The sequence below is a fragment of the Mizuhopecten yessoensis genome, unplaced genomic scaffold (assembly GCF_002113885.1).
Source record: "Mizuhopecten yessoensis strain PY_sf001 unplaced genomic scaffold, ASM211388v2 scaffold10185, whole genome shotgun sequence".
NCBI lineage: Eukaryota > Metazoa > Mollusca > Bivalvia > Pectinida > Pectinidae > Mizuhopecten > Mizuhopecten yessoensis.
The window spans coordinates 50,268-73,426 of record NW_018408421.1 but is presented as its reverse complement, the minus strand read 5'-3'; the positions used below and the strand labels follow the sequence as shown (position 1 = coordinate 73,426).

At 36.2% G+C, this 23,159-nt stretch overlaps 1 protein-coding gene across 2 annotated transcripts; it reads right to left on the bottom strand.

Annotated features, from left to right (window-relative positions):
* Positions 1-6,600: 6,600 nt before the first annotated feature.
* LOC110459696 (contactin-associated protein-like 2) lies at positions 6,601-17,467 on the bottom strand. 2 transcript variants are annotated; one of them, XM_021512069.1, is made up of 6 exons: positions 17,398-17,458; positions 15,289-15,464; positions 12,360-12,526; positions 11,504-11,650; positions 9,559-9,712; positions 6,601-7,920 (listed from the first exon to the last, which is right to left on the bottom strand). In XM_021512069.1, the coding sequence occupies exons 2-6, from the start codon at positions 15,431-15,433 to the stop codon at positions 7,685-7,687; spliced, it is 849 nt and encodes a 282-aa protein (XP_021367744.1). In that variant the 5' UTR covers positions 15,434-15,464; positions 17,398-17,458; the 3' UTR covers positions 6,601-7,684. The 2 variants fall into 2 exon arrangements, with proteins under 2 accessions (XP_021367744.1, XP_021367745.1); XM_021512070.1 differs by lacking the exon at positions 15,289-15,464 and having other exon boundaries at positions 17,398-17,467.
* Between the last annotated feature and the right edge of the window lie 5,692 nt (positions 17,468-23,159).

The window sequence follows — 23,159 nt, the reverse complement described above, 5'->3', positions numbered from 1 at the left end:
TTCTTTTGTAATTTTTGATGTGGTAAACCACGGTTTTCACACAAGTGACATACATAGAAAAAAGAGGTTTATACACTTCTGAGTACTTTATATGTATTGTAAATATAATGCAGTTTACAAATATATGTACATGTATATATGTGTTGTGTAGGGTAAATTCGCTGTGTTAACATTTCCTCGACATGTGCCTTGTAGTTCTTTAATATCTACGTTCTCTTTCATGCGATGTCTCCCTAGGTACCCGTCATCATATTGTCTTTTGCTTTAGTGTTGAACGTTGAAAATGAAAGTTGGTATTCCCTGCTTGACGTTCAGTATTTAAGGGAACGACAACAACTGGTTCACCCGTTGTCAGTAAGACGTGACAGAGCGGAATGCTGTGCTTGGAGCCTTCGACAGGCCATTGCAGTGGTAGCACTTTAAAGTCGGTATAAAATCCGCGCTATCACAAGAAGGTAAGTACACCAACATACCTTGACTCCGGTACGCATACACGCATGCATGAAACTTCTCTATAATATATAAGTAGACATATTCCTACACCGACATACGACTATTGGCCCACTTTACGCATGCTATTGTTTGCACTAAAAACCCGCCTGTACCGTAGAGTACGGCTATTGATTTCACAAGACACTCACTGTACCCAACAGTTGTACGGCTATTACATTTAGACAACCGTCTGCATCATACAGTTGTATGGCTATTGTTTTCTCTAGACACCCGCCTGTACCATACAGTTGTATAGCTATTGTTTTCTCTAGACGCTCGCCTGTATCATACAGTTGTACGGCTATTGTTTTCACTAGACACCCGCCTGTACCGCTATTGTTAGCACTAGAAAAACCACTTGTACCACACAGTTGTACGGCTATTGTTTTCACTAGACACCCAAATTTGCCATACAGTTGTATGGTTATCGTGTACTAGATACAATAATACAATATAATTACTGGATCATTTGACACATGTATGGCAGAAAGTTGTATGATAAACCTCACTAGTCACGTATGTGCCACACATTTTTAATTATGACGCGTAATCGTTGTGTGGGCAGGTCATCTGTTATTCATTTTTGTAATTTCAAACTAACTTTTCTTTTTGTATGTGTATGTAAAAGTCGCCTATATGTTATAGTGTGTTTAGGTTGACTATACTTGGTCAATAACTATATACCCAGCGATGCCACGGAGTACGCTATTGTTGTATTGTGTCGATCGCGCAGGTAGGATTGAGTCGGTAGCGAATGTATATTATTGGTCAGTTAGAGTTATGTAGCCAATTAGTGATAGGGCGGTAGGGATAAAGGAAGAAGTTTACCTGTATGTGTATACTCTTACAAGAGTATTTAAATTATTTGGATGTATCTTCAAAACAGAGAAGTATTCATGGAGGGGAAATGATTTATATATGTTACTTTACAATTAAACGACATAGTAGTATTATATTATGCATCAACAGTGATAAAGCAGTACAAGATTTTCTCCTTTATTGAGCAAAGTAATATCATATATTGACATTACACATTTATATTTCAGCATTGAACTGTTTTTGTATTGTATTTATGATCTATTTGAATGACGCAGCTTTGCAGGCAAACAACATAATGCGCGCTAGCATACCATACAAAAACAGTTCAATACTTATATTTATGTTTTCTCTGCCTTTTATGGGTTTTTTAACTTATAATTTATATTTAAAATTCAAAATGCCCGCCTTATTGACTGTCCACAAGATTTCGTTCAATAGTTTGAACAGCGTGTTTGTCGCGTGCTGATTGGCAAACACTTCAATGTTATTCCACAATACAATTGCGCATGATGTGTCTATACGGTGATTTAAGTTTATCAATAGAAAGTTAGATTTGAAATTGTTTCGATTTTTCTCCGGAACAAATTTAGCGCATGGATAAATACAGTGAACACCGTAAATCCGACCTTGCCCTCCACGNTATCAGTAGGTCTGTAACATATGTGTCAGTAGGTCTATAGAATATGTGTATTTCAGACATTTGTAACGAACCCCTGTTGATCAGTGCAGTGTAACAGACGATATTTCTGATAAATTGCATGAGCAATAAAATTGTTTCCATTGCCGGCATTGGTGATTTCAACAGATGTGCATTTGTACGATATTGCAGAACTTGGTCTTGTTTTCGTTGTAATAAAAGAGTTTTTTATTTCATTTTTAACTTTGCACATAAATTTACAATGACATTGTCAAATCTCACAATGCCCAGCGATATTTCAGCAGCCGTCATGTTTATTTATATTGGATATTGTAGTTCCGGTCAGTATTGTATTAATACGCTAAGAATTATGTCTCGTGATGCATGGTAATTAAAGTCCCATCAACGACACAGCTTTCAAAGAGGCTAAATAGTGACAATGCCATGCAAATGTAAATATTACTGTTTATTGACATTCTAGCATCATTGTGGAAATTTTCAATCTTGTACGATCGCCTATGGAAAAACAGTCTTACTAATTTAGTCCTGAAGTGAAACTAGTCTGGTATACCACTTACTCAAGTGTCGCTCTGTGATTCGATTTTCGGCAACTTCCTTGCAAAGTTAAAGAGGCTGCTATGTTCTGATTGGCTGTTTGCTTTTCCAGCAATATCTTTCACAGCATGATCAAATTGTTTTCAATGAGGCTGTTGAGTTATGTTCTTATTGACTGATGACTTTGTTGGCAATAATCTTATGACGGATTGATCAGTGCCTGGACAAGTTTCCAATTACTCTCTCGCTTGAGCTTGATATTTATTTGTTTCCGTTATTGATACCCTACATTGATATTGCAATATTTCCCAGATCCTTAGGTTGAAGGCGATCTGTTGCTTCTGATCGGTTGACACATATAGGGCTAGTACTTTTGTTTGATTGATGAAATTTTTCATGAAAGGTGATAAATGGTACTTTGTGGGTAGTGCAAAACGCTGAAAAAAAACTTATTAAAAAAAATCCATAAAGCAAGATGGCTGCCATCGCTTCTGATTTTCCTAAACCATTTAAGATCACAAGCTTTGTCTTCAGGTCTGGTCATACTTGATTGTAACTGATATTTGTCAGACTACAAACATGCATGATGTTGAATTATGAATACTCCTAATTTAACATGATTGCTGAAGCGTATGCTCTGCGAATATTTGGTATATATATGGTCACCACATGGCGGGGCCTTCCTGATCTGCCAGTGTTCTATTTTCGTCTTTGATATACCTGTAGTTGTTTGTTATTTCCGCTCATTTGAGGGAACTCTACAAGTTATATGTTTCTTAATCTATGACTGGAACAATGTTAAATGCTTTTTTGAAGTTTTTGGCTATAGTACCGTGATCCTTGAACAACCAAGAAGAATCTTAATGGGTTATTGGGGGCGTGAATACCACATCAAATATAAAGTAAAATAATACTTAACAAATTCGTTCATTTGGGTCACCAAACAACCATATTTTCCTAAATACACCAAATTATTATCTTATGGAATAAGATAAACAATAATGGTTGTGTTTTTCAAACAAAATATTTTATTGTTTTGAAAGATCAGCAGTGAAGTGCAAAGGATACAATGTTTTTGTTTTAATCTTTTTTTTTCCACGCCGGTAAAAAATGAAACGTCCAAGAGTCTAATCATGTCTGGTGACGACTTACATACTTTTCTCAACTGGTTGCAGAACAATGCGTATTAATATTAATATTGCCCAACGTGTCAACGACAAAACAAATGCACGTATACGGTATAGCGAAAACAAATCGTTATAATTTTAATTGAGACAATTGAAACGTAAATACTTTTACATGTAAAATTAGCTCTTAATATTTATATATTTATTCAATTTAAATTTTTGTTTGCTTAAGTTAGAAGAATGGAATAAGGTGATGTGTATAAAAGTTGTATATGGCCGCAAGGAATCATTTTTTTTGTAAACAAATTCTAAAATTCCATTCGCTATTGAACCAATAAACTGTTAAGATATTGCAGTCGTTAAGAAGGTTACCCCAATATTAGAAATTGGGATCTACTGACACATTAGTACCGGCCAACTTGCAGCCGCCGTTAAGTTGCCCTGTAATACAATCAAAGGTGATTTTACACCTTGAGAGATGACTTCCCAAACCATAACTGATCCACTAAAACCTAGCCCTGTCGAAAACGCATGCGTCGCAAACTCGCAAGACAATCGTATCTTAACGTCGAGCCGTCGGAAGCTGACGACCAGATCTCGGTCGGTCGGAAACGCTCCCAGTCTCCCTCAAACGTCTGCTAAGGCGCTCTGCCAAGCAACCTGTTGCTCCTCTTTACTTCAGTATATGTATATATAGTTATGTCAGCTGGGATAGTTAATTTTCAAAGACTGAAGCTTGTTTTGTTGCACTAATTAACATCACAAAATCAACTAAGATTAAAATGTTGTTAAAGGTCATTTTATTAATGACAAATAGAAATTGTGACAATTTAAGTTCACAATTTTTGAAGATTAGATGAATAATAAACCAATATGAAGTACAATGACTACTATTAGTAATGTAGCAACGAAGGTGGGGTACATAAACTGGCATACAATGATATATAACTGCAAAGGTTCCAAGCTAGACCATCATCACACAAAATTATCCCGAGAAGGCTACCACAGTGAAATCTACAAGTGATGAAGGGGCCGCGTCAGTGTATAAACCCCAGTAGTGCGCGCCGCGCTGATTGGTACAGAAGGGAGTAATGCGTGACGCTGATTGGTCCAGCAGATTACTAACCCACATGCCACATGTGGATCACGAATCCACTAAAGGCCCCAGGCATAGTATAAAAATCAATCAAATAGCAATGACGCGATGGTCACTCATAATCTTACTGTTGGGCTGCATACCAGACGTAAAAGCTTTAGCTCCTTATAATAATTAGAACATTGAAAGCTAAGAGCCTGTACATATCCATGAAGATACAAATATTGAAATAATTATATAATATTTATGGCATTACTAACTAACATAAATACACTTATTGTTACAACAAATTACATATCTGTGGGTATATATCTTTATAGATGGTAGCAGTGTACAGTAGAAATGGCCCGACTCTGATAAACAAGGCACATGTCGAGGAAATGTAAACACAGCGGATTTACCCTACACAACACATGTATACATGTATATATATTTGTAAACTGCATTACATTTACAATACATATAAAGTACTGAGAAGTGTATAAACCTCTTTTTTATATGTATGTCACTTGTGTGAAAACCATGGTTACCACATCATAAATTACCAAAAAAGGCCAACAAATGCTATTTTTAACCCAAAATTTGACCACCGCAACTAGTATTTTTTTTCCTAAGCTCTGTCTGAAATTAAAGATTACCTACCTGGTTGCAGAATTATCTGGGTCCCGGTAAAGTTGTGTCAAAGTTTTACTTCCTGTAAAGCTAGCTTTTCATGTGTACGCACCCTTTCGGATTATGGCCAAATTCTTATCCTCGAACCAAAGAAATCTTCTTTCTTTTTTACAAATGTGAAGCTCACATAGCCCACTTCATCATGCTTATACCGATTTCAGTACAGTTTTATTTTTATATTTTTTTACATACCATTATACAGGGGTTAGCCATTTAACAAAAATATCACCCATGGCCACAACCCTCTACTGTATACTGCTACCTTTATAGATTTATGAACATATTCTTGTTGTGTATGCTGTCATTGCTTTGTTGATTTTTAGGTTGTCACTTAATAGGTAAAAACACTAAATAATGCAGTAAAATAGTAACATCAATTTCTTCCATTTTTCTCCGACTCATTTAAACAAAGATATAAACAAAATCACGAAATCCACGAATGCTTTGTATTGGTATCTTCAGATATCACGTTCAATACTGAAGTTGTAATATTCTCACTATTTACGTAATTGTTATTGGTTTGCTCGAATTAGTTTTATAGTTAACTGCCTCGGCGTTATGCTCTTTGTTCGAAGGGCTGAGTGGACAAGTCCTCATCTTCTCGCTTCGAAGGAGGTTGATACCTATCATTGCTTACACATTTGTATTCCTTCACAAAGCGAGCTCTCTTATTTTTCTTCTTTAGCATTGTTGAAATCGAGTACAATGATTTTCCTGTTTTTTACTGTTTCCAAGTAAAGTGTCCGTTGCCATCAAAATGCGTTTTTTTCAAATTCCGTAGAGACATTTGCATTTTAATCGCTACGATAAACCAGATCAGCTATAATAAAAAAAAACGTTGACTTCAAAGCTTTTCTTATTACAATTGTATGCATATTTGCCCATTCCTCGGTAAACGCTTCAATTATCAGGTTGTTTGATGCTATTTCATTGTGGTCCTAAACGTTCCCTTCTATTCATGAGAACATTTAATTGTATTCTATGATGCGACGACGTGCATAAAGCAGTCATATAATGCGAAGATGATCAGATCGTCCATCATACGTGCAACACGTTTGGAACCTACATTGGGTATAAAGTTTAACTTTGATACATATATATTTCCAAACTAGCGATTCATTTTGAAGATACTGTCAAAGATACATTTTCGTTCACACACAGATTTCGGGATGAAAAACAAATATCATTAAACAATTTCCAACCTCTTTTATTTAAAAAATGAACATTAGCAAAAATAATTTCATCAGTGATTTTCAACATCTATAACTGGCAACGCTACAAAAAATGATGATGGGACTGGGCCGTTGTCAGAACAATAGCGCATGTGAGCCGTCTCTCCCAATGTGGTTAGGTGTTAACGAGAGTTCTTACTTTCAACAACAACAAAACGGAAAACATATATTAGTTGTAAACGAATACAACGGAGTTGTTTTCATAATTATATACCTTACGAATTTATTTTATCGGTGTGTGTTTAGACGTCATATTGTGGCAGAATATTGCGTTCTTCAATACTTTACCGATAATAAATACTTTATACCATTGGTAAAAATTAAAAAAGGTTCAGTATCAACTTCAAAAATAACTGTATAATAATTATTTCTATTTTAAATAAAATGATCATTAAAAAAGTCGTCAAACTCCCCGTGTATTTAAATTATTCGCATTGTCACATCATGTCCATGTAACATAATTTATTTTTGACACAGCTTCCCATTCAGAGGAAATTCTATCATCCATGGCCAGCTATGTGAAATAAACACGATTCCATACAGTACGTAGCTGTGATACAATAATGAAAAATGACATGAATTGTGTTACAGTAAGGCAAAGTCAATATAACAACTTACTGGGATATCATATGTGATATTACACGGTAAGTATTTCTTTTCTTCATCTAACGTTTCAAAGACTAATGCAACGTACAAATACAAGAAACAAACTCGAATGCTTTGAATACAGGGTTTCCATGACAATAAAATAGTCAAATCGAAATAAATTACGCACATTCGAAAAATAGCAACGCACTAATATCCAAGTTAACTGGGATATCATCTTAAACCCGCAACTGACAAAAGGAAAAACAATTCACAAGGTTGACAACCATTGTGAGATGTAAGGCTATACACAAATGCGCAAACGAACCTCGTAACCATGACAAAAAGCCTAATCATTATCTATAATAGATAACAGCAAATTCACCAGGATGGCATGTACGTTTAGAGTTGCCTAAAGTAGCCAACTATTGTACAGGCAGATATGACGTCAAATAGTAAGTATTGACAATCATATTTTCACAAAATACCAAACCCCGTCCAGGTCAACAGTGATTTGTGACCCATTCACTGACCCCTTAAGTAATCTACATTGATCAGACTTGACGTCCAACAGGAAACTGTCGCATTCCGGTTGTCTGTAACACTTTAAGCCACACAGTCCTTGGTTCGATGCGTCCGTGTCCAGGAGAATAGAAAGTACGTCACCAGTGGATCCAAGCTTGGCTCCCCAGCGATGACATGTACCTGTTCAAATACATATTGTCCCATCATACAAAGCATGGAATTCTATTATTCTTCACGTAAAATCAATAATAGTGTGCAACCCACCCCAACAGGGGAGGGGGGGGGGCGGGGGGTCCTGCTACATCTCACTATTTGTCGTAAAAGAACACAGTGAAAAAGCCAAACTTGATCCGCTGCTGGGATATACCAGTCCTTATCAATAATAAATGTTACTTTTAAATGTGCTAAGTTTGAATGCTTAGTGTTCTGTGGTTTAATCTGGATTCTTCTCGAGTGGATGATATGTGAACGGTAGAGGCCGTTAGAGACTTTTTGTCTGAAACTCGATGGGATGAAAGATTTACACATAGAACACTGGCAATACATCTTACACATATACTACATTATCAAAATCTTCTAGCTGAATTGCCTCATTTTATTTTTTCATATTTTGATGTTGTTGTATCCCTTACTTTTTATCACTCCTACCAATGATATATATATTGATACTAAATGGTTCTATACTTCTAACTACTTCATGCAACAGCAGCAGGGTATGAACAGGGGGCACTAATGACTTGCAAAACAAAAAACAAAAAAAAAAATGTAGCAATTTCTCTGTTTAATATATCATTAGGGCATTGCTTTCCTATTACTAATTAATTATGATTGACTTTTTAATATGAGCATTGTATAGCTAAAAATATCAATTAAATATTTATATGTAATTGAAACATACATGGAATTATCTCCCCTATACCATCTGCTATATATATATATATGTCTATGCTACCTATTATATATGATTTGCATCAATATTTTCTTACAAACCATTTCATTCATCTTTGTCTTTGTCATGTCAACCTAAGGAGAGAACTTATATAGGCCTAGCCTGCTGTTCAATCCTATTGTTTACTCAATAAAATATGATGAAATAACAAATAAATGTTACTTAATTTTCAGCACTAAGGGTAATGGCAACAACTAGGCTACCCGTTGTCAGTTTAATGTGATCGGGTAGAATATCGTGCTGGATGCTTTCGGCATGGTATTTCAGAGAGGTATACTTCAGGTATACCAAATTTGGAAAATAATTCTAATTAATTCAAATACCGGTGAAAGTCACATACATCAGCTTTCCTTCATATTCTTATCATCAAATTCTCCTGTTGAAAAATTGTTACATCTTTTCTTAATTTACACATAATTCAATATTATTGTCAACATATTAAATTTGGTTTCTTTTTCAAAATTTGTTAAAAAGTACAAAAGCAAGGTAAATTTTCTCCTTTTTTTTCAAATGGAATACGTATGTATGATGTCAAAATGGAAAATAGAAACATTTACATTAGGTAAGTACCTGGCAAGCACATTAATAAAAGAAAACAATTATTTTTTTCATCTAATTTGATAAAGAACTTCAAAATCACAAAAACAGTACAATTTAGAATGAATCAGTTTCGCAGGAAAAAAAATCAGAAAATGAAGTTGAGTTCGAAAATCAATATACATGTATTGCATATGTTCAGCTTGTGCAGGAGATTAAACTTTGATTGATTTTATAAATTCAACAACAATAAACGAATGAAAAAGTGCAAAACATTATATAATTAAACATTAGTAATCGCATTATGTCAATACTAATGACAGAATACATACTGCTTATTTCTGAGTACGGACAGCCCTGAACCTCCAGTCTCATTGATCCGTGGGAATGCATAGAGACGGATATAACCCGGATGTACTTGGCGATCACAGTTCCTTCTAGTTCATTGGTCACGACTGTATTTCTGTCGGAGTTTCCGGGAAACACCTTTATAAAGAAGGGAGGATACTTAATCATATATCATTATTATAGTGAGCCCATGATTACTCTTAAATCTACCACATCCTCGAGGTTACGAAGCTTTCCATCGGTTAATAGCCATGCTTTGTTTGGCGATATATCATGCGCTTGCATATATTATTTTCCAACAGACCAACACTTCCAAAAACCTCCAATGCAAATCTAAACAAGTGGTCAACGCAATGATTTCATTTGTCGAATGAAGGGTACAAAACTTTAATTTTAAATTTAATAAATGAGTTGCTAGCAGACAAACAAACATGATTTATTCAATTTCTAAATCTACTTAAAACCTGTCAGGCGCATAGTCAGATTGTTCCGTTGAACTACTCTGGAAGGTGACTTAAAATGGCGTTTGTAAATCTGTCAATTGCTGATTGAATTTGTTGACCAGCGATGTCGATAGATTAGAGGATTATATTCATTGAAATAAACATCTCGTATAAAGCATGACGACAGTGATTATTGTTTATCGTCTGTCGACCAAATGGCGACTGTTAATGAATAATCAGCATCCTATTAACAGGAACGGTCAGTCGTTCTGTAATGGGTGCAACGTTTACATGGGTGCTGGAGGCAGTAAGTTTGTGTATTTGACTCTGTGCGATAGCGCAGGTTGAATGCCTCCTTCGGAGTACCTAACTCATGGCTTTCCGAATGCACCCTGGATAAATCTCTCCTTACAATTACTTTTTACGGACTTATGTTGTGTCTCGGTCAGGGGCAGAGCCCATAGTCTTCCTCGCTTCGGCGAACGCTTCAACACCAAGGCGAACATAGAGGCCTTGTCAGGCGATTTTACTGGACAAATATCCCTAACGACCACTCAATTTGTCCCTGTGGTATATCTTATCATTTCCTTTTGGAAAACGTTGGAATCCTGGAACATTTCCAAATCAGTACATTGGCTACTGCTTGATCTACTTCCTTTATGTTGATAAAAGCCAAATGTACATAGCCTTGAGCTAGAGGAGAAACCCCTGGTATACCGGCAGTAGTTACCCGGATCATGAGGTTTCGAGGGCGTTTCTGTATCTATTTCCAAAACCCTTAGATTCGGAGAAAGAAAAGGCCTGCTGCATCCAAATGTACGTTATCATAGGTGGCGACTAATTGGGGACTTTCTGCAGGTTTGGTTTGTTTGTGTTTTACGTCCTATTGACTGCTATGGTCATTTAAGGACGTGCCAGGTTTTGGTGGTGGAGCAAGGCCGAACTACCCCGGAGAAGGCCATTGGTCTACGGCCAGTACCTGGCGACTGCCACACGTAGGCCTCGAACCCGCGACCCAGTGGTTGAGGGCTAGCGGTAGCAGAATGTCAGACGCCTTAACCAGTTGGCCACCGCGGCCCCCTACTTTCTGCAAAATATTGTTGTTTCTCGGAGACTGTCCTACGTGCCCTTTCATCTTTGGCACTGTCTCCCCTGACAACCGCCTCCATGTGACCTTATCATATGCAAGAACGTTTAACACTGAGACTAATTTCATTGGCTCTGCTTTTGATTAGTTAACTAGCATAAATAAAATACAAATAATTGTCAACATACACAAATATGGAACAAACTGACACACATCTTTGGTTGTCAAGTTTTTTAGTTTATCATCATTTTGAAATTGTAACTTAGGTTTATAAGTTTCGTATAGTTTTCAAGATATGAAATTATTTTCCTCTAAAAAATCCATATTTTAGAAAAACAGAACAACTCAACCATCTGTAGATTTGCATAGCTGCGCATGACCTTAAATGGGCATTGTTACCTGTACATCGCCTGTAGAGTTCGATAAGGATGTCCAGGTGATTCCGTCCATACTGATGTTGACACTGTACAAAGACACCCACTGACTATAGTCTTCCCTTCCCTTAGTCTGTATTGCCTTCAGCATTGAGACTGATCGAAACTCCACCTGTGTTTGTGCACGACAAGAGACTATTATAAGTAAAAACAAATGCATTTATGATAATGCACCATGAACTAAAATGGCCGTAGCCTGGTACATATAGTTGGAATTGATTCTGCCGCGGTTCCCATTAAATGCTAGTTTAAATATAAAGTAGCTGTTGTAATCACATGTTGTTTATTTGGTTAATGGGGATTTAAAAAGATCTTCTCTTTATCTATTTTTTGATGAATTTCATTATACCTAAATCGCCGACGAAATAGACATTTGATACATTGTCAATATTTACCTAATGCTAATACGGCTTTCTGAATCCATCTATTGGTTTATTGAAAATGTGTTTTCTTACTGTATCCGTATTTTAATAGTGATTGTAGTGGGGGTTTTTCCATCTTTTGTTCTAAATTGATTGACACTAAGCAAAAGTTTAAAACTATTCTGGAATAACTCAAGAATGTAAATATCATATATAACGTAGTGTTTTACTAAAAGAAATAGTGAAACTAAGAGGGAAGTTATACGTAAATAATGCCTTATAAGACTAGGAAATAGTACTAAATATATATTTAAAATATTCTTGAAAAAAATATATATCGCTCCGTATGATTTAAAAGTTCGGTGTTTTACTAGAAGAAATATAGATGTCATTTGTAAATAATATTCATCATCACTTGAATAATATCCAGCATTACCTGTAAATACTGTCCAGCATTACCTGTAAAAAGTGTCCGACCCCAGAATAAAGTGGACACCAGCTTCTGGAACTGCTGAATCTGGCTTTCACTATAGGACAATCACGGTGAGTAGTTGACGCTGTAATTGCATCGTCCGACACGCCGTAGGGTCCGGTCACCAGGTCGTATTGACAAGGACCACATCCAGCTGAAACGTTTAAATTACTTTTATATGGGAAACATTTTTTTAAAGATCCCCGTACAGCTACCAAAACTGAATATACCTTGGAAACCTGTCTTCATGACTACATCTTCATTTCTGCAAAGAAAATCGTACCTTGCGGGACTTCTGATCGAAAAAATGACAAAGACGAAATTAATTGAAATTAACAACACTGTTCTGAGTGAAAAACAAATAACGCAGCTAGACTCGGAGTCGAAGCCTGTAACTCAAATCGATATAAGTCTACTGTCGATGTAACCAACTGAGATTAAGAGTCGAAGCCTGTAACTCACATCAATATAAATCTACTGTCGATGTAACCAACTGAGACTAGGAGCCTGTAACTCACATCGATATAAGTCTACTGTCGATGTGACAAATGGAGACTAGGAGTCGAAGCCTGTAACTCAATTCGATATAAGTCTACTGTCGATGTAACCAACTGAGACTAGGAGTCGAAGCCTATAAGTCACATCTATATAAGTTTAATGTCGATGTTACCAACTGAGACTAGGAGCCTGTAACTCACATCGCTATAAGTCTACTGTCGATGTCACGAATTGAGACTAGGAGCCTGTAACTCACATCGATATAAGTCTACTGTCGATGTTGCCAACTGAGACTAGGAGCATGTAATTCACATCGATATAAGTCTACTGTCGATGTTACCAACTGAGACTAGGAGTCGAAGCCTGTAGCTCACATCTATATAAGTTAACTGTTGATATTACCAACTGAGACTATGAGCCTGTCGATGTAACCAACTGTGACTAGGAGTCGAAGCCTGTAACTCACATCGATATAAATCTGCTGTCGATGTAACCAACTGAGACTAGGAGCCTGTAACTCACATCGATATAAGTCTACTGTCGATGTAACCAACTGAGACTAGGAGTCGAAGCCTGTAGGTCACATCTATATAAGTTAACTGTCAATGTTATCCACTGAGACTAGGAGCCAGTAACTCACATCGATATAAGTCTACTGTCGATGTAACCAACTGAGCCTCCTTGTCAATGAAGGCGCCCTGGTCAAGTTGCGCTATATTTACTTCCATAACGAAATATGAGAAAGGTTACTTTATATACGAAACAACACAGTAGAACCCCTTATGTTTACCTCGAAGGAAAATGAGGTCCTTCATTGATTCCTTACAATTGGGTTAATTCCGGATATGTTTTTTTATTAATATTTTGAGTCAACTAAGAAATTGTGCATTGTGTTGAACTTCTCTATAATGACTGTACTGACACAATTGACACATGTTATCCGACAGTTGTACGGCTATCGATTTCACTAGACACCCGTATGTACCATCGAGTTGGTAAATTAATTACAACATTGGTCCAATCAGCACATTAATACGAAATATTTTTTTAAATACTGGTCCACTTAACACATGTATGGCAAAACGTTTTATGATATAAAGCGCACTAGTCACGTATATGCCACTCACTTGAAAGTATGACGCTTAATTAAGCAGTTCATGTCGGATTTGTTTCAAGACCAGCTCAAAACATCACCCAATGAAATTGACCAAGCCAAGATTCAAACCTTATATTTCAATCAACGTGTGTGGTTTTTTTCAATAATTTCCATTCAGATATTTTCTGGAGCTTGTGCAAGTCTAGGTATTAATTTCATATCTTCTGACGAGCCATCGCGGGAGAATAATGTCTAGATGCGGTGCGCAACCTCAGCTGCGTGTCTACGGCAGCCATCTTTCTAATAGCTCTAAGTGACAGAAAACCAGACGTGGCTTGAAAGGATGAAAACAATTTGATATGGCATTTGGATGTTCGACTGCATTTCTTATAAGACGGGACCATATGGATTTACGTTGTTTTTTATTTGTACCTGGGGTTGATACTGACACAAAAGGCAGAATGGGTAGCTGGAGAGAGTATTTCTAGGGTAGTAGATGACTTGCCACTACCGCTAGCAATCGTAAGCTGATAATATTTTGCTGGTTGATCGTTTTTGGTTGTTTGATCAATTCCTTGTGAAGCTTCAATAAAAATGTAAAATCTCATCAAGTTGTATCTTCTTTGTTTAAACATGTCAACTTAGTTATCTCCCTTCGCAAAATCCTACGCACAGGCAATGTTAACCCGGTCAAATTCATCGGCAAATGAACAGGTTACATTTGGTAGTTGCAGTGATTCCAACTTGAGTAGGAATTGAAATATTTGTATGTATATGCAATTGAGGACACTATATGTGTTCAATGCCTCCACTAGGAATCGAATCTGATATCTCTGGTTTACTAGTCTGACGATCTACAGAATGCGCCTGACATTTATCTCGCTCTAGCCCAGTAGGCAGGAGACAGCTAGTACTTTACCAGTGTGACATATAAACATAAACAATAAGAGAATTCAAGTATAAGATACATATAAATAAGATGAATGCAGGAATTAGAAATACCATTACCTGTCGATGGAGATCCGCTCCAAATATCTAAAAACAAAATCCTATCCTACCAGGAATAGTACCTACATTGTATATCGTTTGCGTGTTAGGTTTACTTAATATTTTCACTCATAAGTTCACAAGCGGTCTCAAGTATTTTTACAACCGCCAAATAAATCATTATGAGTCGGTTATTGAGCCGTTACAGATGCATTCCACGGAGAGAATCGTCAACGAGATTAAAATCGTATATATTGTACAGAGGTTACCAATGTACGAAATTGATAAAACAATTGCTAAAACATAAAATTCAAGAATGTATATAAACAACTTACCAAAGGACAAAATCACCATTGATAGGAGAATAACAATGTGTAGCATGCTCTCCGTCGTATGGATCCTAGGCCAATGTCCTGTAGAGTTCGATTTAGCAGTCGGTTGTGCAGAACAGTTATGGAGAAAATGATTTTGTGACGTCATTTCCGAGTCGGTGCCAATTAGGAGTGTTTGGCTTTAGTAGCGAAGCGATAATAACAATGAAAAACGCATGATAATGGCAATGTTTATCTAACTTGTAAGCTTATGGGCAGCTGTATCATCTTCCTAATGGCATTTGTTTAACAATGGAAGTTGTTTATTTACCTGTGTTTCCCTTCCCTTTCCTTTAATTCTCAGGGAGTGATTGATAACTATAGATAAAATTCATACGCAGAAATCAATATTCTGTAAACAACCGTGTTGTAAAATCTTCTTGTCCAATCTTGAGGTCGTCGCCTGACATGAATAAATGAACGCCACAGCTAGGATGTATCGATACTGTCTGTCAATATTTCCTTTACGTGTCACGTTTGTCTTAATCACACTTTAGATAAAGCCTCTTGTAAAAAAGAGAGAATGTTAGTTTTATGACCCGAACATAATATTTATCACTACTTATTAAAATTTTATTATCAAATAAATTGTAAGAATTGTTTTGGGGGAACAGATTTATATATGTTGCAATTATTACTGTGTACCTGGACATTTTCGTTGCCGCGGTTCCCATTTCATAATAGTTTATAGATATAGTATATGGTGTAATCATACTTTGCTTATTTGTTATGGTAAACGGGGATTTATAGTCACTTTCCCTTTATCTGTTTTTCTAAACATATTTCAGAGCACATTGGACATGAATTTCATTAGATCTAAGTCGACGACAAAAAGCCATATATATGTCAATATTTACATGAAATGGCCTTTTAAATCGACTCTGTGGTTTATTGAAAACGTTTTATGCATACTGCGTCCGTATATTAGTATTGGTTGTAGTGGTTCAATTTGTTCTTTTTCTTTTTTTGTAAAATAATGGCCACTTAGCAAAAGTTTAAAACTATTCTGGAATAACTCAGTAATATAAATATTATATATCACTCAGTCTTTTAATACAGTGAAATCCAAAGAGAGGTTACACGTCATTATACAACCGGGAAATGGATTTACGTTGTTTTATATTTGTACCGGGGGTTGATACCGACACAAAAGGCATAATGGGTAGCTGGAGAGAGTATTTCTAGGGTAGTAGATGACTTGTCACTACCGCTAGCAATCGTAAGCTGATAATATTTTGCTGGTTGATCGTTTTTGGTTGTTTGATCAATTTCTTGTGTAGCTTCAATTAAAATGTAAAATCTCATCAAGTTGTATCTTCTTTGTTTAAACATGTCAACTTAGTTATCTCCCTTCGCAAAATCCAACACACAGGCAATGTTAACCCGGTCAAAATCATCGGCAAATGAACAGGTTACATTTGGTAGTTGCAATGATTCCAACTTGAGTAGGAATTTAAATATATGTATGTTTATGCAATTGAGGACACTATATGTGTTCAATGCCTCCACTAGGAATCGAATCTGATATATCTGGTTTAATAGCCTGACGCTCTACCGAATGCGCCGGACCTTTTTTTCGCTATAGCCCAGTCGGCAGGAGACAGCTATTATTTTACCAATGTGACATATATACATAAATAATAAGATAATTCAATTATAAGATACATATTAATAAAATGAATGCAGGAATTAGAAATACCAGTATCTGTCGATGGAGATCCGCTCCAAATATCTAAAAACAAAACTATCCTACCAGGAGTAGTACCTACATTGTATATCGTTTGCGTGTTAGGTTTACTTGATATTTTCACTAATAAGTTCACAAGCTGTCTCAAGTATTTTTACAAATTTCCTACGCCTCAGGATTTTATTTTTTATTTTGACTTCTAGGTCAACCACAACCGCCATATAAAACATTATGAGTCGGTTATTGAGCCGTTACAGATGAATACCATGAAGAGAGTGGTCAACGAGATTAAAATGGTAAATATATTCTACAGAGGTTACCAATGTACGAAATTAATGAAACAATTGCTAAAACATCAAATTAAAGAATGTATATAAACAACTTACCAAAGGACCAAATCACCATGGATAGGAGAATAACAATTTGTAGCATGCTCTCCGTCGTATGGATCCTAGGCCAATGTCTTGTAGAGTTCGATTTAGCAGTCGGTTATGCAGACAGTTATGGAGAAAATGATTTTGTGACGTCATTTCCGAGTCTGTGTCAACAATAAAAAACCGCATTATAATGGCAATGTTCATCCAACTGGTAAGCTTAATGGGCTGCGGTATCATCTTCCTAATGGCATTTGTTTAACAATGGAAGTTGTTTATTTACCTGGGATTCCCTCCCCTTTCCTTTAATTTTAAGGGAGTGATAAAATTCATACGCAGAAATTAATATTCTGTAAACAACCGTGTTCTAAAATAGCAATTATTACTGTGTACCTGGACATTTTCGTTGCCGTGGTTCCCATTTCATAATAGTTTATAGATATAGTATATGGTGTAATCATACATACTTTGCTTATTTGTTATGGTAAACGGGGATTTATAGACACTTTCCCTGTATCTGTTTTTCTAAATATATTTCAGAGCACATTGGACATGAATTTCATTAGATCTAAGTCGACGACAAATTGCCATATATATGTAAATATTTACATGAAATGGCCTTTTAAATCGACTTTGCGGTTTAACGAAAACGTTTTATTCATACTGCGTCCGTATATTAGTATCGGTTGTCGTGGTTCAATTTGTTCTTTTTTGTAAATCAATGGCCACTTAGCAAAAACTATTCTGGAATAACTCAGTAATATAAATATTATATATCACTCAGTCTTTTAGTATAGTGAAACCCAAAGAGAGGTTACACGTAATTATACAATCGGGAAATAGTTTTAAATACATAAAATATAACTATATATATCGCTCCGTATGTTTTAAAACTTTGGGTTTATTTTTACTACAGGACATATTGAACCAAAAAGGGGAGTTTAATGTCAATAAGGTCTGATATAATCTATAAATAGTGTTTCATTATAGCTTGAATAATGTCCAGCTTTACCTGTAAATAGTATTTCATCATCACTTAAATAACATCCAGCATTACCTGTAAATAATGCCAGCATTACCTGTAAAACGTCTCCGACTCCAGAGTGAAGGAGATACCAGTGACTGGAACTGCTGAATCTGGCTCTGTCTATAGGACAATGGCTGTGAGTAATTGACGCTGAGAAAACATCGTCGGACATACCGTGACCAGATCGTTTTCACAAGGACCACATCCTGCTGAAAGGTTTTCATTTCTTTGATGGGTAACTAAGATTCGGTGTGGTCGTGGTCCGTACTACTGCCAAAACTGTGACTAAGACCACCCATGCGTTGTGTTGAACTTCTTTACAAGGCAACTAGACAAATTTCTATACATATATACGACAACTGACCCACTTGACATATGTTATCGGACAGTTGTAAGTTGTTGTTTTACTAGACACCCACCTGTACCATACATTTGTACGCCTATTAATTTCACAAGACACCCGCCTTTACCACACAGTTTAATGGCCATTGTTTTTCTAGACACTCAACTGTAACATGCACTTGTATGGTTAATCTTTTACGAGACACTCACCTGTACCATACAGTTGTACGGCTATTGTTTTCACCAATTAAACGTCATTGTAGTATTATATATTGCTTTAATTGTGAAGCACTACGGGATTGTCTCCTTTGTTTGAACAACGTAATATTTTGACTAATAAGTTCACAAGCGGTCTCAAGTACTTTTACAAATTTCCTACGCCCAGGAAAATTTCAAAAAAATGACTTCTAGATCAACCACAACCGCCATATAAATCATTTAGAGTCGGTTATTGACTCACCTGTTTTACCAATTACACGTCATTGTAGTATTATATATTGTGAAGCACTACGGGGTTTTCTCCTTTATTGAACAACGTAATATCATATACTGACACTACACATTGATATTACTATTAATTGACATTCTTTCATGCAGGTTTTCGCCTTAAGTTTGTACGTTCGCCTATGAAAAAAGAGTCTTACCAATTAAGTCTTGAAGTTCAATGTTGCATTTCATTATCTACTCCACAAGAAAAAAAGAAACGTTACCTGTTATATCAATGGTTTGTTTTATACACAAACAGTGTACGTATCAAACGTGTTGCAACGTTTCAAGACCAACTGGTCGCTTTGTTAAGCTATGACTGAGTGAGCGATTTGTACTGTGTACCTGTTCAATGGTGATGGAATTGTATAGTTTATGTCACTCGACCCGAGGCGTTTCGCCCATCAATATATCAATATCTATATGAAATAAACAATTTCGGCACAGCGTTTTGTGCAAATGATTTGCTTTTATATGTTTTATGCGTGACTGTATATGGTTTAGCCACTTACAGGCGACTAGTTGAACAATCTTTTAATGATCATGGCTAATAAAAGCCTGTTTCATCGACAGCGTAGCCGCATATGACAGTCCTCTTTAGAGGTATTGAGATGTGGTCTGACACACCTGGGATTGTCAGTTGTCGACCCAGTGCGTCAAAACGGATGGGTCGTCATCACAGAGCACTTGATACATTGCGCAACATGACTTTTTAATTCACCAAGGTCATCTTGCTATTTGTGATGGTTTTGTTTCTACATGAGGTCATATCAATGAATCTTTTTACTGAGTATGTATGTATATTCTGTTCTATAAAATCGTTATTCCGGCCTCTGTTTTAACACAAAGGGTAGGATTTCATCTCTATGTATACATTGAGATAATGGTTTCCTATCTATTTATAAACTGTCATGAGGTATTCCATAAATGATCAGTACAACGCAACAGATGCACTGCTTTACATGAGCGTATGATACGTCTAATGTTGGTCCGATTTAGATTCTTGTGATTCTGTTGTTTCGTTATCACCTACTACGGGATGTCTTTCCCATTGCAGGCAAAACGCTACAGAAATCCGTTTGTTTTTTGGGTTTTTTACATTGACTGATCTCTCCTCAATAAGCGTCTTAGGGACGATCCGTCCGTCTTTCCCTTGTTACCTCCGACATATCATATGAAGGAAATGTCGGATTTTATTAAACCCGGCTGATGAACTGCTTACCCAAGTTCCTCTCTCAGGTTTGATGACCGGCAATTTCTACACATAATTAATGAGGCAGCTGACTTCTGATTTGCTGATTGCTAAAGCTGCTGAATTAGTATTGCTAAAACATGATGTCTTTAGAAAGAATCATCTATTTTGATACAACGTGCTTGGTATACTATAATTCGAAATTTTCACTGGGGTTTAAGACATTCCAGAAATATTTAATTCTGGTTAGTAATTACTTTACATACAATACTTATGACAGAATGGTCGGATTTTGTTTTAAACTTGCAAGATATACTATAGTGTTCTAATATTCTTACTGGGGTTTGTTGTTCGACATCTTCCGCACATATTTTATGATACTTCTGCATTCTCATTGGTTGTTTACTTTCTGCCCATTCGTTTATGACAGAATGTTTGGATTTCGATTAAACTTGCCTGGTATTCCACTTACTCAATTTTCTCTCTTGGAATTTAATTTTGGCGCATACCTTGCATATTTAAATATCTTTTGTTAACAATGGTTTAAATTGTTATCAATATTTGTTGGTGTTCTACTTTTAAAATATTCCGTGTAATTGCACAAGTTTGTAATAAAATGCTTCATCCTGCTTGTTGATTACTTTCTGTTCAGTGTCTTATAAGTGAATGATTGGATATTGATAAAACTTGCCGGGTATACTTTTGGCCCAGATTCAATGTTTGGCAAATTCCTTACACATATTAAATGAGGGTTCTAGATGCATTCTTTTTTGTATTTTGCTTTCTATGCAACATCTTTCTACAGAATCTATGGATTTTGATCAGACTTATGATTTGATTCAGAAAATCACCATTTGTTGTATGCATTATGTTTTCATCGGTAATCGATCGACAACTAGTCCCCGTTTAGTTGCAACAAGTCACCAAAGATGCGCTTACTAGTCACCATCACCACATTTCCTAGACCCTCAAGTTGAAGGTGACACCTGATATGTGGCTCTTAATTGGTTGACTTAGGCATTGAACTGTTACCAGATGCAGTATACAGTCGATATGAATGCAATTTGGATGACAGATAAATAGAATGTCGCCCGTTTGTATATAGTTTGTCTTGTATAGTAACTGAAGCAAAAATACGTTTGAATTTCCCGCTTATCATATCAGTGACGTCAGTAAGTTCAAACCCAGAACAGCCGAAATTTCCAGAAGAAATAATATAGTCCCTCGTGTCATTGAAAAACCACACGCACATAAAATGGTTTGAATACAAACTTAAATTTATTATTTATTTCATATCAGTGTATATGTTAAAAAAAATTGTTAATAATTGCATAACTTCTGCTTGTTTAATTTTAAAGCTGTTTTTCGCGCATTGATAGATTACATGCATTTTGAAGTGATGCGGTGCTGAACGGACTTGATTGTTTCCTCGGAAACGCTTATGTTTCCATCGACTAGAATATTACGTCATTTTCAGAAGCATACATACTCGGAATTTTTTAACTTTAGTGGTCCTTTCAGTAGGTGATAACGATTCCAAGGACATTTCGTTTGAAACAGATTCGATGTCTAATCGTTCAGATTAGTATCGCTTGCAGACGACGTTCACAGGAGCTCGGTTTCGTGATTTTGAGTAATGGATGACATCACTGAAAAACCACAACACTTAAATAGGTATTTATACACATTCTAAAACCTTGTCGATACCCTCGACTTTCACAAGGTTTTATAAATGCTGAATTTTAGTGTTGTGGTTATTCACTGCTGTTATGCATAACTCAAAATCTCGAAAACGAGCCCCTGTGTGATGACGTTGACACACTTGGTAATATCGTATTTAGAATGGCGCTTACAATAGGTTTGTGGTACCTACACATTTCATAATAAATTTATATTGTTATAATTTGTCAAGTTGCTTTAGTTTTTGCGATGACCTACATTGCTAAATGTTAACGAACCTATTGATATCGGATGTGACTGGCGGCCATGTTTGTTTACCTTGTACCAGCTGTATTCCTACACTGGCCGTATAACTGTAAATTGTAGTATACAGTCTCATATACTGCAATTTGGTTTACTAACGACATACAGGCAAATGCAACACAGAATGTAAATATACATATATGGCTTTTACTATTGTTTATTCATATGATTTTGTTCTGAATAAGTTACAAATTGTTCCTTAGTAGAGAGTGAACATAGTGCATTCTCTTACCCTGGAAAGGTGTATCCGCTCTTTTACCTGTGTGAGATTAATAGAATGTCTGGACACTTAAGAATCTTTCTTTGGAATGGCGTCACTTCAACAATACAATGACGTCACGTCAACAATCCATCAACGTCACGTCAGCCATGAATTTAGCATGTAACGTTATCATCCCACTGTGTATATGATACACAATGGGAGAACATGGTAAGAGAAAAATAATCACTCATCCCCTTGAGGGTGCGATAAGGGAATCTCAACCCTCGGTTGTCACATTAAGCATAGCGCTTTCATTACCTATACTTCACAATACAAGAGGCCCAATGGGCCTGCATCGCTCACCTGGTACTAATTTCACGCTTGTACTCTTAAAAGTGGACTAAAATACAGCTACAGGCAGAATACCAGTGTTTTATTCATAAGAACCTATTGAAAGATTTAAACACGCCTGTGACCTTGAATATCGAACAAGGACATTAGGTTGAACAGAGTTTATAGTCTTTCAACCCAACATTGCTTCT

Bases quoted from the DNA above. Each gene is read 5' to 3' on its own strand.
- LOC110459696 (XM_021512069.1), bottom strand. From the start codon at position 15,433: ATGACGTCACAAAATCATTTTCTCCATAACTGTTCTGCACAACCGACT. The intron at 11,651-12,359 runs GTAATGCTGGAC...GCACAAACACAG, and splicing joins GGGTCGGACACTTTTTACAG to GTGGAGTTTCGATCAGTCTC. The intron at 7,921-9,558 runs GTATGTATTCTG...GTATTTGAACAG, and splicing joins TCCGTACTCAGAAATAAGCA to GTACATGTCATCGCTGGGGA.